This window comes from Eptatretus burgeri, chromosome 15 (genome assembly GCF_056783735.1).
Source record: "Eptatretus burgeri isolate ZD-2024b chromosome 15, Ebu_testis_v1, whole genome shotgun sequence".
NCBI lineage: Eukaryota > Metazoa > Chordata > Myxini > Myxiniformes > Myxinidae > Eptatretus > Eptatretus burgeri.
In genome coordinates, this window is record NC_140975.1 from 2,803,171 (window position 1) to 2,820,362 (window position 17,192).

A 17,192-nucleotide genomic window follows, 5' to 3' on the forward strand; every position below is an offset into this window, starting at 1 on the left:
TGCTTGGTGGAGGCTTAACAAGTCCTCTTCAACAGTAAAGGCATCCTTAACATAAGGCACACACACACCAACTCCTGCTCATTGCCCTGAATGTCTTAAGTTCAAACATTTCGCAGGATTGCATGACTCACACCTATAGAATCTCGTTCTGAATTTCTACGCTTGTAAACATCATCTTCCTTGACAGTAATGCCCTGAGGTTTACATCATCCTCAGCCGGTAACTGCAAAAGTATTTTTAAGTTTCCTTCTGAGGCATCCTTCCTGCAGATTGCAAAGCCATGTCAAGCTAAATATTGCCATGATGTGCTAATCGTGCAGAGGTTTGCTCTTCTAGAAGTTTGCTCTTCAACTGCACATTGATACCAGGTTGATTTTTGCCGATATTTCAGATTTTCAGAGGCAAACTTATGTGTGGTTGATTGTTAGTTTGTTTGTTTGTGGTGTTTGAATTTTTGGATGCCCTTCCGGTTTCAGAATCCCATTGAGACAACTGTGTCATCTGCACAGCTGGCAAGTTCAGTAGGTTTTTGATGAGAAGCGTTGGCACAAGTGGGACAGAGTACCCCGCCGATACTCTGATCAAAATGAAGCCACGGAAAGTCGTTAAATCATCGTTGTTGAAACTTCGATTCTCGGTTTGGCAGTGTTTGGACTGAGATGCAACTGACATCATGAGGTTGAAAAGGCTGATATGGGAAATTTGAAACGGTAAGTTTCAAATTGGTCAATGAAGCCTTGGCCATCTTTGATGAGCACGATCCTGACTGCATGAAAAGTTCCAAGGTGTGGAGCGAGATGGAAAATGTACTGAAATGTTACATTGAGGTCTACAAACAAAAAAAAATGAAGGCAGCTGCTGAAGTCTCCGTTATGAAGTTCTTCAAAAAAAATAAAATCCCAAGTGAATCAGCCTCCATTTCATCTTCTGAGCCTTCATCATCAACTGGACAGCCTGCTACACTTGAATAAGCCTGCCACAAGCAATATGTACTGTAGCAAACCCCAATCATGACAACACTTATTAAAAGTAATTCATTTTAATGTTTTATTGATGCATTGTTTACTTATTAAACACTTATTAAAAGTAATTCATTTTAATGTTTTATTGATGCATTGTTTACTGCTTCCTTTTTTTTTTTTTGAGGTTTTTATGTAGGTCTTCAACCTTAAACGTCTTCAACGTAGTAGCAATGGTGGAGGTGGGTAGATTTAAATGAGAGTTTGAGTATTCCTTGGAGACATTGGAGATAGATGGGTGTGGGGATGTTGGCAAGAATTGTCAGAAACTTGTATGTTGATGGATATCAGTTTAATTTGGTGTTGGTATAGCACAGGCATTATGGGCCAAATGGCCTCCTCCTGTGTCTGATTTCCTTGTTATATAGATCTAAATCTAAATGTTAATCACCTCCTGCATTAATCCCTTCCTTTCTGTAGTTTATCATTCATCAACTTGGTCTGAATGGATAAACACCAGAGGCTTTTTGACGGGGCTGGATTATGATTTGCTCAAGGTTGGATTGATGATGCCTGTGGTCTGGATGTGGACCGCAGTCCGCCTTTTGAGGACCCTTGGCACTTTAATGATACATTCATCCAATGCAACAATGACTAAATAAACTTTTCTTACCTGAAAATTCTGCACCAAGTGAGCAAAGAGGTTCCTTTAGAAGAGAACTTGAAGCAACACAGCATTGCAGTGGAAATGTCTATCCTTATGAGTACTGTCGCACAAGTGATAACTTAAGGCCCGGTCACACCTTGACGTTTCAGCCAGCGATGGCAACGTATTAAAATGTATATAAAACGCTGGCTGACGTTGAACTTTTGATGTTTTTTTTTTAAGATTCGGACGTATTCATAACGAGTTGGTCGTATGCATAACATATTAGTAATGGACACACAACGTTTCGTTGTGTTATAGATAACTTATACCAACGAATGCTGACCTGTTGTCGGCCTACACAACCGATGCCCAACGATAGTCTAACTTCGGCATAGCGCGTTGCACGCATCGCCGACGATGTCGTGACGTAGCCTATTAAAAGGCTGACGCACAACGATTCGAATCATAACTGCCGTAGAAATGAAAGTGTCAACATCGCGGTCACACCTTGGCGATCTTGCCAGCGTATGCCGACCGAAGAAAAATGTCTAAAACGTTGGGGCACGTCAAATACGGTATGAGTAAGTTTGGTATACGTGAGTACAACGCTAAAGTACGCTATCATACGTCGTAGTAAGTAGAGTATGTCAAGAAATTTTAAACATGTTCAAAATTTTACGACGTACTCGGCGTATGACACACGTTCCACATGCGATGGGGATAAGTTTTACACACGATATGTGGACGCTTACACACGTCCACAAACGCTACTTATAAGCTACTCATAAGTCGAAACACGTCGCGGTAATGTCTTTTTTACGCGAAACTTATTTCTAACTTGTGTTTGACGTGCTTTGAACCAATTCTTTACGTAGTCCCAACACACATCGACGTATGTAGACGTATTCCAATGACGTCTTCCGGTCGACAAAAAAAAAATAAATGAACGTGTTTCTAGGTTACAACTGCCATATAAAGACGTGTTCCCAGCGGTTTTGGGAATTGGTATATAAAAATGCTGCTCATAAAAGGGGAACCCAACAGTGTTTTCGAGTTCCTTTTTGAGTCGATGTCCATGTCAGCAGTATCAGTATCAGTATTAGTATTAGTAGTAGTTTGTTCATGTTGGCAGTAGTAGATGAGTGTGAGGGGGAGGGTGTGGGTTATGATGGATCGTCCTTGCGTCCGCGTGTCCACGGGTAGGTTCATAGGCTGCCACTCAACGATTTAAATGGCTGCATCTCCACTATTGAAAGTAGACGCTTGCGCTCAACAATTGGATTTTTTTTACACTCAACGACTTTTAAACGGTACCACTCAGCTATTTTCATTGTTTACAATGAACGATTTAAATTGCTGTGACTCGCCTTTGTTTTATGACGCTGGCGCTCGGAAATTTTAATCGTTTCTATTGAACGTGCTAAATCGCTCAAACCCCACTATTGAAAGTAGACGCTTGCGCTCCACAATTGGATTTTTTTTACACTCAACGACTTTTAAACGGTACCACTCAGCCATTTTCATTGTTTACAATGAACGATTTAAATTGCTGTCACTCGCCTTTGTTTTTTGACGCTGAGGTTTTGAAATTTGAAGCGTTTCTTCTGAACGTGTTAAAACGCTCAAACTCGACTATTTTAAATAGACTCTGCCGATGGACAATTGGAATCATAGCCAAGCTAGACATCGAAGTGTGAACATCCTCGTCATGCCAAAGAAAAGTTTGAAGAATGCTGCAAATAAGTGTCCTGGCCGAGGCCGTGGACGCTGACGCAAGGACGATCCATTATACCGACGTCTTTCAGCCTATGAGTAACTTAAAAGTAACGTCTGTCGATGTGTGGCAACGATCGCGTAACGTGCCAACAACACGTTAATCATAGGTTAGAAATAAGTTTCGGGTATGCTAAACATTACCTCGGCGTGTCTCAACTTATGATTAACTTACAAGTAGCATGTGTTGACGTCTGTCAACGATCGCAGACCGTGCATACAACTTGTGGCCAGCGTAGCGGAACGTGTGAGTCATACGCCGGCATACGTCGTGAAATTTCAAGCATGAAAAAATTTGAGGACAACCAAAAAGTATAACGTTTAAAGCCAACGTACAACGACGTATGGCAGTGTTTTTCAGCGTGCTCTCAATGTTATCAAAACTTACCCATAACGTATTCAACGTGTGCCAGCGTTTTAGAAAAAAAATTCAAAAATCGGCATACGTTGGCTAAAACGTCAAGGTGTGACCGGGCCTTTAGCAGTACCACAGAGCAACACATTTTATGTCAGTTCATGCGCACCATGCACATGCGATGTGCTTACTCCAACAAATGAAATCCAACATGATGTGCACAAGCTGATTCCGGTCTCTTTTATTAAATACTGGCCACCAGCGCAGTAATTGAGTTCAGAGATAACTTCTTAATACATCTAGTTAGAAAGTTAATATTGATTTATACATCTAGTAAGCTGATGCATTTTTGGAAGCATCCTGCATCCAGATCTGTGTAGATTGTCCAGAGCAATGCATTTTGTTATGTTCCAGCAAAAAAGTGGTGGTTGGGGGAAGGGGGCGGATGTGGAGGGACAATCAATGTTATTCCCCATGTCAAAAAAAGTGTAGGGGGGGGTGGGACATGTCTCCCTTGTTCCCCATGTGTGTTTGTGTGTGTGTATGTTGGTTGTCATCTCCATTTGTGGATTTGAGGAGATGGAAGAAAGTCTTCCCAGGACTCAAAATTATTCGCCTCTGCTTCAGTAAGGGATGACAGTTCATGGACCAAGCTGTTCAACTTTTGTTGTTTTCAGTTTTGTTCTGAGGGCTCTTTTCAGGATCGTCACCAAACCCTGGACTACCTCGAATTGTCGTTTGTTTGTGGTAATATGGTTTTTTAATTGCAGTAAGGTTCTTCTTTGTTATTCCTGTTGCTCCAATTATCATTGGTGGTGAAATTTTGACGTTCTTCAGATTCAAAGGTGTCGTGATCTCATTTCTGAGGTCCTGGGATTTGGTCATTTTCTTGATTTCTGAATTATTTAAGCTAAAATCACTGGGTACTGATATCTCAATCAGTAATGCTGTCTTTTCCTTTTTATACTGAAATACTATATCCGGTCACAATGCATTGTCTGGATTACTCTACATATCTTGTTGTGCCTTTGTGTGTACAGCTGTTCTGACATGAGTTTCTTTCCATCCTGATGGGAGGTGGCTCTTGCCTTCTGTTTCTACCTTGCAGAACCTACACTTGTCTGATTGGCTCAGTCCTGCTTTTTATTTATTTATTTATTTTAAGCCATTCGTGTCGTATCGTTGGTCTTGGGCATTTATAATGATTCGTTCTCCGTCCCACTTGAGCTGACCTCTTCTTCGCCATTCCAGTGATCCTTTGTCTAAACCCCAATTTGTCCAACTTTTTCCCCTCCCCCCCCCCTGCTCTTTCTCCCAGTTGTCACAATATATCTGTTTGGTATTTTGTCTTTTTTGCAATTGTTGAGGCTGTATTTGTTGTTTTGGTTTGGTGTGTGACATCTTGTGTTCACACCTGTTTTTGGAAAAATATTTTACAAGGTGAATGAGAAATACCTTTTCTGACTTGTGTTTATGTTTGTGTACAATTTGTATTCGGTAGTCTGTTGAACTCTTCACGTACTCTGCTAAGTTGTCACTCTGTGCACTTGATTGCGGCCCGTCAGGTTGACACCTCCTCCTTTTCTTGGCAGGTACATTCTCGGGATGCCCTGAGTTTTTGTGGAGAGCGAGGAGTTTCCTTGTTCTGATATCTAGTTTTCTGATTTCCGCTTGTGGCAAGTTTATTATTCCGTAGCTATATTGGAACACTGGTACTGCTAGTTGGTTTATGGCTTTGATTTTGTTCCGTGGGGAGAGGTTTGTTTTCAGAATCGGCCTCGTTCTACGCAGGTATTCTTTGGTAATTGTTTTAAGCATTTTAATGACATATTTGGGTGGCTTTCTTCTACTACAAGGTATTTGTAAGATGTTTCATTATCTAGCTCCTATATTGTTGCATGTAGATCAATTTTGTTGTAGCTCGATCTATTTTTGTGTTTGTGTGTGTGTGTCGGTGTCCGTATTTCTCAGAGATGGCTGAACGGATCTTAATCAAACTTTCAGAGGTTCATCAAGGAGTGTTTTTTAGGTGAAAAAAAATTGAAAATTTTAAAAATTGAAAAATGTCTTTGTGGACCATCAATGGGAAATGCTGGGTACCCCTGCGAGTAAGAGATAAAGTCCACATCAGTGCATACATTTTTGAGGCGTAGTTGTGTGTATATTTGAGTGTATGTACACAGGTGTCGGCAAAAGCAGAGCTTAAACGGCTGGTACATGTAGGTTATAGATTAAACTGGTATTGTATATGTCGGTTAAAGCATATAGCAATTACAAATTGAACACTTGTAACCATATCCCATTAATTCTTCCATTGTCACCAAGATGGCCTCCCTATCGATGACAAGCCAGTGTTTTTACTTTTGAACAAAAAGAACAGCTTTGGTTCAGCTTGTAGTTTTTCCTCTTTTAAAATGGTAAACTTGAAGGAGTCTCATTCCCAATCAACTCTGGAGGTGTTACTCCTTGGAAGCGTCTGTTGTTGCTAGCAGCTGTAGTTGTTGTTTAATTTTCGTAGGTGGTCTTACCTCCTGGCGCAGACGCCATGGACGAGGCATCCAGACGAAGTGGCGTGGCTACACCACTCTCAGACGATGACTGTCCGCTACAGATTCTGGCTGGGTGGTCTGTTGAACACGGTCAGTATCACTTGCCCTTCTGAACTGAATGAAGATGGTAATTTGACCTAATTTTTCGAATATCTCCCTACTTGTGCATAAATGAAATGTTTTCAAAAAATTTCTCTGATATAAATGTGTGCCCTTTTTAACGAAGAGTTACTCGTTAAACATGTTTGGTTAATAACGACACAATTTGTGACTAACACTGAAAATCGTCAAAACCCTCATGGCACACCATGGTGGAAGTTTACAAGTTTAAAAAGGACTTTTCAAACGAACTCTGAGAAGTTTCCCAATTTAGCAACAAAAGAGTATCAGTCATTTCGAGTGTGGTTAATTCCGTGGCCTTTGGTGGTGGTGGTTATTTTTTTTTTAATATTGGGAAATGATTAACATGAAATGGAGTTTTTCAGGAATGTCGAATGACTGTTCTCTTTCTTGTTATTTCCCCACGCACGCGAAGCGAAAAGCATGGTTAAACAATCGGTTCACGTCCGTCCGTCCATCCTTCCGATGAGTTTATGATCGAGGAACACCTTCATTTAAATTGAATGTTATATTTTGAACACTAATCGGAAAACAAAAACTTGTAGTTTGCGAGTGCAGATCTTAGTCTCTGAATTCATCCCGATCGCACATGCACACAGAGGAGTGAGATAATTTTTTCGCTGTCTGGCTTGTCCTGGCAGGGAAACAAAATTGAAAATCATTCCAAACGGGAAACACTATTTATAAAGAAGGTCATGAAGGAAACAACAGGCACGAAGAACTAATGTGACGTGTTTAAATAAGGTGGTGGTAATAGACGGTCAGCAGCGGTAAAACGGTGATAAACTTCCAGAATGAATTTATTTAAACAACTTTTGCAATCTTTATTTTATTAATAGTGAATAACAAATCTGAACACTGAAGAACACAAGTCATCTTAAGAATACTTCCAAGAACCTCCAGTTTTCCAGCACTTGAACATGTTCTATTTGGTGGTGTATAAGGATAATCTATTGGATGGTGCATAAGGGTCATTTATTGGGTGGTGCATAAGGGTAATGGACTGCTTCATTAGTGCTAAACTTCTGGTTGTTGTTTTCTTTTTTAAACTATTTTAAAAATCATTCTTTTATCTAAATTGAAAAGCCTGGTGTTTGTTCAACGATTAAGGGGGCTGGCTTAAGATCTTAGGGTCTTGAGTTTAAACCTCTGTCATTCCTTTAAGTAGCACCAGGTGGGTTGACTCAGCCTGCCATCCTTCAAAGGTCGGCAAAATGAGCACCAGCTTATTGGAAACGGGGAACCACATCAGCGGCACAGCTGCACTCACAGCAATGATGCAACCAGCAACCACAGGCTGTATGCGAAATGATTTTGATTTAAATTGAAGAATATAATTTGAACACTGCGTGGGGTATCGTGTTCTATGAAGTTGTTGTTGTTGTTGTTACTGCTCATTTAAATTTAACGTTTGTGTGATTATTTTTGTTCTATTTTAACTTGTGCCGAGTGATCTTTTAAAACATTAAATTATCTTAATTTTGCCTAATCCTTGTGGATTGTGCCTTATTAATGGACCCTCGCTTGGTGTTGTCATTGCTAACAGGCACAATGGTTTTCCAATTGCAAAGGAGAGGCGAAGCCGGTACTAATGAACCCCAACGCGGCAGAATGGATGCAGAAGACACAATGGGGATGCAGCAGGATTCAAACGTTTGTAGATCGTCGCGTGAGAACCTCGCCTTGAGCCAGCCTGGTGACCGCTCGCCATACTTGGTAGAGCTGAACCCTGGTAGTTGCAGCACCCAATGCCTCCCGCTTTCACCTCTGCATTCTTCCTGTGTTTAACCAATAGGACTGGAGATTGGCCACCTACAGGTTCTATGAGCAGTCACCTGATGTTGTTTATAATCACCACACTTTGTGATGTGTCTATTCAAATTTGGTTTTATGGTGTTTGTTGCCGCCTTTTCTTTAATTGTTGTTGTTGAATTAAACCGTAGTTCTTTCTCATAATCTCATATTCTAGGATAGCAACAATATTATTTTGCTTTTCCTTCCACTGTTTTGGCTTTTACCTCCACCACCTTCGCCGTGGCTGTTGCCCCTGCTTCTCCTGCCGTGGCTGTTGCTCCCGTTTCCCCCACCATGGCTGTTGGCCCGCTTCCCCTGCTGTGGCTGTTGCCCTTGCTTCCTCCGCCTCGGCACCTGGCACAGGCCGCTGATCCTGTCCTCTCTGTGATTCTTCCCTTTCTGCCAACACACAAGGAAGTTGGCACTATTACCCTCGGGGGTCCTCCAGGTGGCGAGGTAATGCAGATTTCTATCTTTTAATCTCCGCATGCTTCATTTCTTTTCATGCCAAAGCAGCACAATTCAGGTTGTAGTTATTTGTATGTTTGTCCATGAACTCCGCTCGAGCTTCATTGTGGGTATCGGGTGATTATTGTATTTGTGTGCTTATTCGCCCGACCCCACGCAGCGGGAGACGGGGTTTTGCAATCACTTGTGTGTGTCTGTCTGTGTGTATTTTTGTCTGTCCAGGCCGTAACTTTTTTACCATTTGAGCTTTTGTCGTCAAATTTTCAACAAAGCTTTATTATGAGAATATCTCACTATTCACCTTCACTCTTTCATTCCTCTTTTTTCCCTCCTCTGGAATAAACTCCCACACTCTCTTCAATCTCACTCTTCCCTCCAGGTCTTCAAAACAGATGTTCACCACCATCTCTTATCTTCCACAATCTTTTCTACCCCCGTTAATCTGCCCCAAACCCACCTCCTTCATATTCCCTGCTTTCCGGCCTGAAAGTCCCTGTAGTGACCATCTTGTGTACCCTGCCCCATCCCTCTCCCTTCCACAGATCTCCTCGTATCTCTGTTCCCCACTGCTTTTTCCTTCCCTCTCCCACCCCTCTTGTCTTCTGCTCCCCTTGTCTGTTCTGTGTGTTAGCTCTCATACGAGCCTCGACAGTCTATACAATATATATATATATATTTTTTTTTTGGAGAAGACAAAGTAATAATTTGATGAAAAGGTCAACGTTGCATTAAATCGTCAATTTTCATCCAATTTATCCTGGAATTTTAAGAATTTGCATATTGGGTCACTGAATATGCCTGGTGTTGGCTTAATGGTTAGGGTGGTGGGCTTGGGATCCTAGGATCCTGAGTTCAAATCCCACTCGGCTGTTGAATTAATACCAGGTGGGGTTGACTCTGCCTGTCATCCTTCCGAGGTCGGCAAAATGAGTGCCAGCATGCTGGTATCCTGTGTCGGAGTGGTGCCCATCCAGGATTGTGCCCAATACCCAAGGAGACTGCTTCGGCAGCACCAATGCTCTGCACAGAGTATGGTCCCAATGGATGGATGGATGGTCACTGGATTGGTTTCATGATTGATTCACCAATCAAAAGATGGAGGCCGATTGTTTTGTTTTTTTTTGAAGATTAAAAGGTGAAAGGCCAAGTTTGTATAAAATCATCAGTTTTCACCCGATTGACTTGAAATTTGAGCAAGGTTTGCATGTTGGGTCACTGAAGCCTGTTACTTTTGAAGTCAAAAGGTCAAGGTCACGTAAAATTGTCAATTTTTTTCGATGCTTCCGTTGACAAAGTCAACGGAGGCTTTGTTTTCAGGTTTCCGTCCATGCATCCATGTTCAGTTTTCGTTACTTTGATAACTTAAGTGACCTGATTAGATTTTGGGATCAAAAGGTCAAAGGTCAGAGGTCATGTTAGGTAAAAATTATATTGCCACGCTAACTTGTGAACCAGTGATGGGATTTTTTTTATCAGACTTGGTATACAGTATGATGCAAATATGAACTGAATAGATGGCAGGATCAAGAGGTCAAAGGGCGAAGGTCAGAGTCTGTGATAGGTTTTCGTTCCTGTGATAACTTGAGAGGGGCTGAAGGGATCTAAGTCAAACTTGGTACAAGTATGCATAATGATGTATCAATCAACCTATTAGATTATGGGGTCTGGAGTTCATCGGTCTGAGGTCAGGTTAAATATGATGTTTGAGAGCAGCTGAAGGGATTTAAATCAAACTTGGCATAAGTATGTATAATGATGTAATAATAATAATAATAATAATAATAATGTAAAATACACGATGTAATATGTATAATGATGTTATAATACGTCGCAACGTGGAAGAGTGCCTTTCCAGTTTATATTTTTCCAGCTGTTTTCGTCATGTTCAGCAAACAGAATAAGAGGAAGTCTGAATACAAAGTGGACGCTGATGCAAAGCTTTGTATTTTCAGATTATTTCTCATGTTCCTTTTGTGATTGTGTATTTTTGATCGTTCGGGCTCAGAGTAATTATGTATGTTCATACCATCTTGTCATACGTGTTCATTCTGTTGAATCGTGTCTGTACTGGTGAAGAAGGGGCTTTGATCTTGGATAACGAGCGTGACTTTTTTCAGATGGGACAGATTCGCACGACAAGCCAAAGGTATACCGTCTGAAGCAGAATGTCACAGAAGTTGGCTCGGAGCCGAAATCCCCACAGAACATCCAGGTACTGCCACATGAAAGGTGGCCATGTTGTCGGGGGGGGGGGGGGGTTACAACAGCACATGTTATTACCATAATGGGCATGTCAGGCCCATAGTTTTCCTTGTTTCTTATCCAATAGTTCCTGATTTTATTTTTCTCTCCATCCAGCTTTTGGGATCAGGTGTGCTTCCCCAGCACTGTGTCCTCACCAACATGGATGGAGTGGTTACTGTCACGCCAAGCTCCATTCAGGCCGAGACACTGGTGGATGGACGGCGCTTGTCGGAGACGAGCTTGCTGCGCTCCGGAGCAGCTCTGCGCTTTGGCAATGCACAGATGTTCAAATTTGTGGACCCTGTCCAAGACCTTCAGAGACTTGGTGGTCTGGAAGGGCCACAGAGTGTGAGAAGACCCAGGTTAGAAGTTTGGTGGTTTATTAGGGGAGGGAGCCCTGTAGTATTCTCTGAAACATTGATCGGAGTTATTGCCCAGGCAACCTGTTGTAGAGAAATGTTGAAACAAATCACTATTGGAGTGAATTATTTTGAATAGAAAATAAACAACCCTTGATTCGCTACCTGTCAAGTGGAGCCATCTTTTACTCATCTTGCATAGCATGTATATTCACTTGATGAAGACAATTAAATGTAATTTAGACATGACGCTCGTTTTTTCACTTTGTGTATTTCTGATGATTTGATTTGTTAAGATAAACCGTTAACATGATGTTCGTGTGTTTTTATTACACCCTGCCCTTTTTATTTCTCTTCAATGTCCACTGGCATTTCTGAGATGACGCACTAGTTTCATTTTTTTTTAATCTCCCAAAGCCTTCCGGGTCCGTCTGCCCTCCAAGAGACGACGTTCGATCTCGATGGTGACGTTCGCAGCAGCACAGCACGACTTGGAACGGTACATCGCTTTTCACTCATCGCTCCGGCCTTTTGTGACAAACTATCAACTCTTTAGCCTCTTGCCTTATTATTATTCCATTATCTCACTTTTTAACCAACTTTCTGCCTTGTTATTCACACGTGCACTGTTTGTGCGGTTGGCGTATTGAACTGATGTTTCTGTTCAGGAGGCCGAACGGGTTGGACACAAACGCCAGGCAAGCGAAAGCTCTCTGCGGTTTATAATTCCATCAGACAGGCCAGACCGTCAGAAACGAGAACAAAGGTGCCGTCGGTGCTTGTAATAATGTTTTTGTCAGATTGTGCCGCTGTTGTTTTTTGTGAAACTGAACTAAGCCCTGCTCCTTGTCTTGTGTACAGGGTCACTAAGCCCCCTGGGATTGCAATGGAGCTGCCTGCGTCGCTCGAGTTGACGGATGGAGGTGAGTCGTGTTCTGAATGAAATAATGGAAACTATTAGTTCCTCAAAAAAAAGTCTGCAATTGACCTTTTTTTTCTTTTTTTTTTTCATTTTCCAACAACTTGTCTTTTCTTACGTCCGCCTCTTCGATGGCCAAAATCGAACCCTGTCTCCATTGAAAATGCAATGAATGTTTTGCTTAACGTCCAGTTCCCGTCATTCTGTGACACGTTTAACTGGAGAGTTCATAGAACACACATTACCCCACGCAGTCTTGAGAAACAACGACATGGGCGGGGTCTTTGAGCCGCGAATTGATTGGTGGTGATGACGTAAAGTTCCGTAATATTTTGTCCAACTACTGCTAAACAGAAGGGTTTTGAGAGTGATTTTTTTAATGGAGTGTCAAGAAGGTGATTGATGTTCCATAGTGTTCAAATATAAAATTCAATTAAAATTAAAACTGGTAAACCAGTAATCCCGGGCTTCAAGGCGTGCCTCCATTTTAACAAATTTCAACACTATCACCCTGTCACATGATATGGGTTTTCCAAGTTAGAAAGTTAGTTCAAGTCTGCAATGGGGTCCAGCTACGGGGTCCCTCATGTTATCTCAATGAAGGATTGAAAAGCCCATAGCAATACATGATAGAGAAAGAAACTTCACATTGGACAAATCGAGGCTGGACAAATTTTCAAGTCCCCAAAAAAGTCCAATAACTCCACATTTGTATATTAATGTAAATAGCGAACTTGTAGAAAGTTAAAATATCTTCCAGAATATGTGGTCACTTTTTATCTATCTTCTTTGGTTTTCATTTTACGACATGTCAAAAATGGGTGATTTTCAACTTTGGGCGGCTCTGGGGCCTCACTGGGGTTAAATACAGACATAGTGTAAACATATTTGGAATCCCCTCTTCAAGGCCTATCAGAATCTGTCATTAAATTTTTTTCAACTCTCATTTGCATATTTGGCATATTTAATGAGGCGAATCGGCATCATTTTAATCATATAAATTATGTAACGATTTCGACCAAATTAACACCTTAACATTCCCGTGGAATATCGGATATGTGTGCAAAAGCTTGAGGCTGTTGGGTTATCCCTTCTGGAGAAGAAGATGTTTTTAGGTTTTGGAGAAAATCAAATATGGCCGCCATACCACGTGACATACGACATCAAAATTTTCATAGTATAAACTTCAGGTGGAGAGTTATTAAATGGATAAGTTTCATTGAATTTCATCAAAGCATTGTTTTCATTTAACGACATTTCAAAAATGGGTGATTTTAAACTTTGGGGGGCTCTGGGACCTCACTGGGGTCAAGTCCAGACATGCTATAAACATATTTGGAGTCCCCTGTTTATGTGCTATCTAAATCTGTCATTACATTTTTTCAACTCTCATTTGCATATTTTGCATATTTAATGAGGCGAATCGGCATCATTTTAAATCATATGAATTATGTAACGATTTCGACCAAATTAACAAATTAACATTACCATGGAACAATGCAAATGTGTGCAAAAGTTTGAGGCTGTCGTGTTATCCGTTCTGGAGAAGAAGATGTTTTTAGGTTTTGGATAAAATCCAATATGGCCGCCATACCACGTGACATACGTCATCAAATGTTTCATAGTATAAACTTCAGGTGGTGAGTAATTATCTTGTTAAGTTTCGTTGAATTTCATCCAACAGTTTTCCCTCCAGATCCGCCACAAAATCGGTCAGTAGAACATAAAAACGCCTTTAATAATAATAATACTAACAATTTCAATAGAGCTTCAGCCATGCTTGAAGCCCTAATAAAAGAAAGATTTTGTTGGTCGCAGAAAAACCCTTTTTTTTTTTGGAAGTTTACTGCATCGATGCAGCGTTATTTATACACCACCTTATTTAACACTTCATATTTGTTCTTCATGCCTGTTGTTTGTGTACTTCAGCACGCCCTTAAAAACAGCAAGTGTCCTGTTTGAAATGCTTTTCGATTTTGTGCGACTGCCAAATAGATCGAGTAATATATTTAATTATTTTATTCTCACCCCTCTTTGGGCATGTGTGATGGGCGCAAATTCAGAGACAAAGTACTGCAATGCTAAACTCCAGGTTTGTTTTGCAATTCATCTTCAGATTTGAATTCAAAATATAGCATTCAATTGAAATGAAGTTATTCCTCATCGTAAACTGACCTTTGTGGACAGGGAGACAAAGTGAACCGATGGATTAACCCCGCTTTTCGCTTCACGTGCGCGGGGTAAAAACTCGATGTCATGACGCAGGTAAATTACATTTGCAGATCATTTTGAAGTTGGCTCTTCACGCAAAATATGCGTCGTTTGGTATGAAACGTGAACGGCTCTTGATCTACGATCCGTGTTCAGCTGCAGGTTTATGTACATGTTTGGACACTGCCTAAGGTGCATCTACACAGTCCTTGAGGGTTGTCATGGGGCAACATCTGATATATTGTGAATTTACTTTTCTTTATTTGGTTTAATTTTTTCCATTTGTGGAAATCTAGAATTCCAAATGCACGATGATAACACACTTTAATGTTCGGATGCACACAGGAACACATAGGTGGAGGCCATTCAGCCCATCATGCCTGAGCGAACACCATACTAATTTATCAACACAAGATCCAAGGAAGAAAATACAAGAAAAATGTTTTTAATTAATGAAATAAATATGTTTGTTTTTTTTGTTGTTTTTTTTTAATTATTTTATTTTTGTATTTTTTTTTCTTCCCCTCAGGGGAGGGGGCATGGGCTTAGTTAAAAACACACAACATCGACCACACAACCCCCCTTGACAAGACCCCCACCAACAGCACTCCGTACACAATCACCCATCAATGCTCAAACTCCCTAAAAGTCTTATCAACATCCCCATACCCCTCTATCTCCATAACTTCCAGGTACCTATCTAATTCTAATTTAAACTTATCTACTGTTTCTGCTGCTACTACCTTTCCAGAGAGACCGTTCCATGCATTCACTAGTCTCTGAGTAAAAGTCCCTTGCATTGCTACCGTCTTAACTCTCATCTTCTTTATTCTCAGGCTATGGCCCCTGTTCCTATCACTGTCTACTCTTGAATAATTATTCATCTTCACTTATTTTATCTCAACCTTTCATTATCTTGAACATCTCTATCATATCTTCTCGTAACCGCCTCCTTTCTAGTGAATAAAGCCCTGTCTCCTTCAGCCGCTCCTCATAGCTGAGTCGAGCTAGGCCCGGAATCCGGAATCGATCTAGTAGCCCTGCGCTGAACCCTCAACGCAAGGCAAAAACACAGATGTATGAAACACTTACAGCAAAAGTTATCATCCTTGAGGATCATGTTCATTCAGTTGATATGTTTGATCTTTCATCAAGGCTTTCCATCAAAGCTATTGTTGTGATGTGACATGAGCCTATCGAACAAAGAGCAAGATGTTTAGGAAACATGTCAGAACGTGGGAAATGGAGTTTCACATTGCTGGATGCTTTAAGCATTTGAAATATTTGTAATTGTAATGCTGTGCAGGAAGTTGGGTCCCTTGATTGTGCAGCCACACACATGCACACATTGCTCAACGAGAACTGCACACCGGTAAGCACGTACCTCTGCCAGGTTGAACAGTTTACATTTTGTATCCCACTGATCTGCATCTGGACCTCTAAAATCGAATCGGCCTGTTATTGTCACCTCACCAACACATCCACCTAGTTTTGTCATTCGTCCAAAACTTTTAAAAATACTATCCTATGTATCATTTTTGTTCCCATCTCTCAATGGTGAAAAATCACTTTAAAAAAATTAATAATTCTTGTGTACGGATCCGGATTTGGATCTACATCAGAATCGAGTCAATTCATCCTTGTCACACACCCAACCTGTCCACCAAATTTCGTCCGAATCCGTCAACAATTTTTTGAGATATCCTGCTCACAGACAGACAGACAGACAGACAGGGGTGAAAACATAACGTCCGTTCACGTTCGGTGATGGAGGTGATAACAGAGAGTTGCCCTGATGGTACCAGAGCCACCGTTGTCCTGAGTGAGAGTGCTCTGCTGCCATTTCTTCCTTGTAGGTGCATTCTGGCACGAGGGAAACAAATTGTCCCTGTATTTGAATATGGTGAACCCACCCTTTCCACCCCGGTGGCCCTTTGATCATGTGGTGTAGTCCTTGTGCATTGTGAAGCAAGCACGATCACCGATGTTTGTCCGCAACTTGTCTTTGTGCCGTGCAGTGGAGGAAGCGATTATTGCCAGTATTATTCACTACACGAACAGCTCCACAGTACACTTCAAGCTGTCTCCCACGTATTCGCTGTACCTGGCAAGTCGCTGGGTGCTCACTGGACCGGTGCAACCCGAACCCGGCAGGACAGAGCGAGCGAGGCGGACCGGGATGCTTGTAAGCCGCATGGCAGCCACAATGGAGACGGTGGTGCAGGTGAGTGCCGGGTGCGTTCATGTGACCGGGTCCAACATGAGACCTCTCTGGGGCTATATATTTATTACGTATGTATGTAGTCGGATGGGTTGAATTAAGCAAAGCGAAGCAAAAGGGGAAGGATGTGTGTGCATGTGATAAAGGAACAGACATGTAGAGGGACGGAGAGATATGTGACGTGTAGAGAGGGGGTGGGGGGGATGCAAATCCTACGAGCAGCATTAAAATAAATGAATATTTGGATCCTTTTTGACAAGTGATCTGTTTTGAGCCATTTTTATTTTTTCAAACCAACCTGGCACAGTTTGTATTTCCTCACATTCCTTTTTACTTCGTGTTGTAGGAGGCGATGAGGCTGGAAAAGGTATGATGTATGTATATGTGCATTTTTTAATGGATGCCATGGCTGCAAGTTCACCATATGGAGCCCGATTAACCCATGCTGGCTGCTTCCTGGCGCATGATGCAAAGCCTGCCTGGCACAATCTCTTGCAAGGAGCCTCTTCCATCCTTTTGCCTTCTTCACTGAAAGCCAATCTTGTTTCCAGTCTTCCACCTTCTGCTATTG

General features: G+C 41.5%; 1 protein-coding gene across 17 annotated transcripts in view; it reads left to right on the forward strand.

The window, feature by feature from the left end:
- The window catches only part of AFDN (afadin, adherens junction formation factor), a 77,947-nt gene that overhangs the window by 13,363 nt on the left and 47,392 nt on the right, over window positions 1-17,192 (forward strand). For 13 of the 17 annotated variants that reach the window (XR_015051691.1, XR_015051692.1, XM_085857071.1 and 10 more), the window contains 10 exons: window positions 6,255-6,375; window positions 7,952-8,137; window positions 8,614-8,655; window positions 10,785-10,879; window positions 11,026-11,273; window positions 11,688-11,769; window positions 11,939-12,036; window positions 12,132-12,193; window positions 16,419-16,624; window positions 16,968-16,988. Coding sequence is in view for 15 of the 17 variants with exons in the window: in XM_085857071.1 (XP_085713197.1) it covers window positions 6,255-6,375; window positions 7,952-8,137; window positions 8,614-8,655; window positions 10,785-10,879; window positions 11,026-11,273; window positions 11,688-11,769; window positions 11,939-12,036; window positions 12,132-12,193; window positions 16,419-16,624; window positions 16,968-16,988 (1,161 nt within the window). In the remaining 2 variants the exon portion in view is untranslated. The remainder of the gene's footprint in view (window positions 1-6,254; window positions 6,376-7,951; window positions 8,138-8,613; window positions 8,656-10,784; window positions 10,880-11,025; window positions 11,274-11,687; window positions 11,770-11,938; window positions 12,037-12,131; window positions 12,194-16,418; window positions 16,625-16,967; window positions 16,989-17,192) is intronic. The other 4 variants (XM_085857079.1, XM_085857080.1, XM_085857075.1 and 1 more) reach the window with 3 other exon arrangements.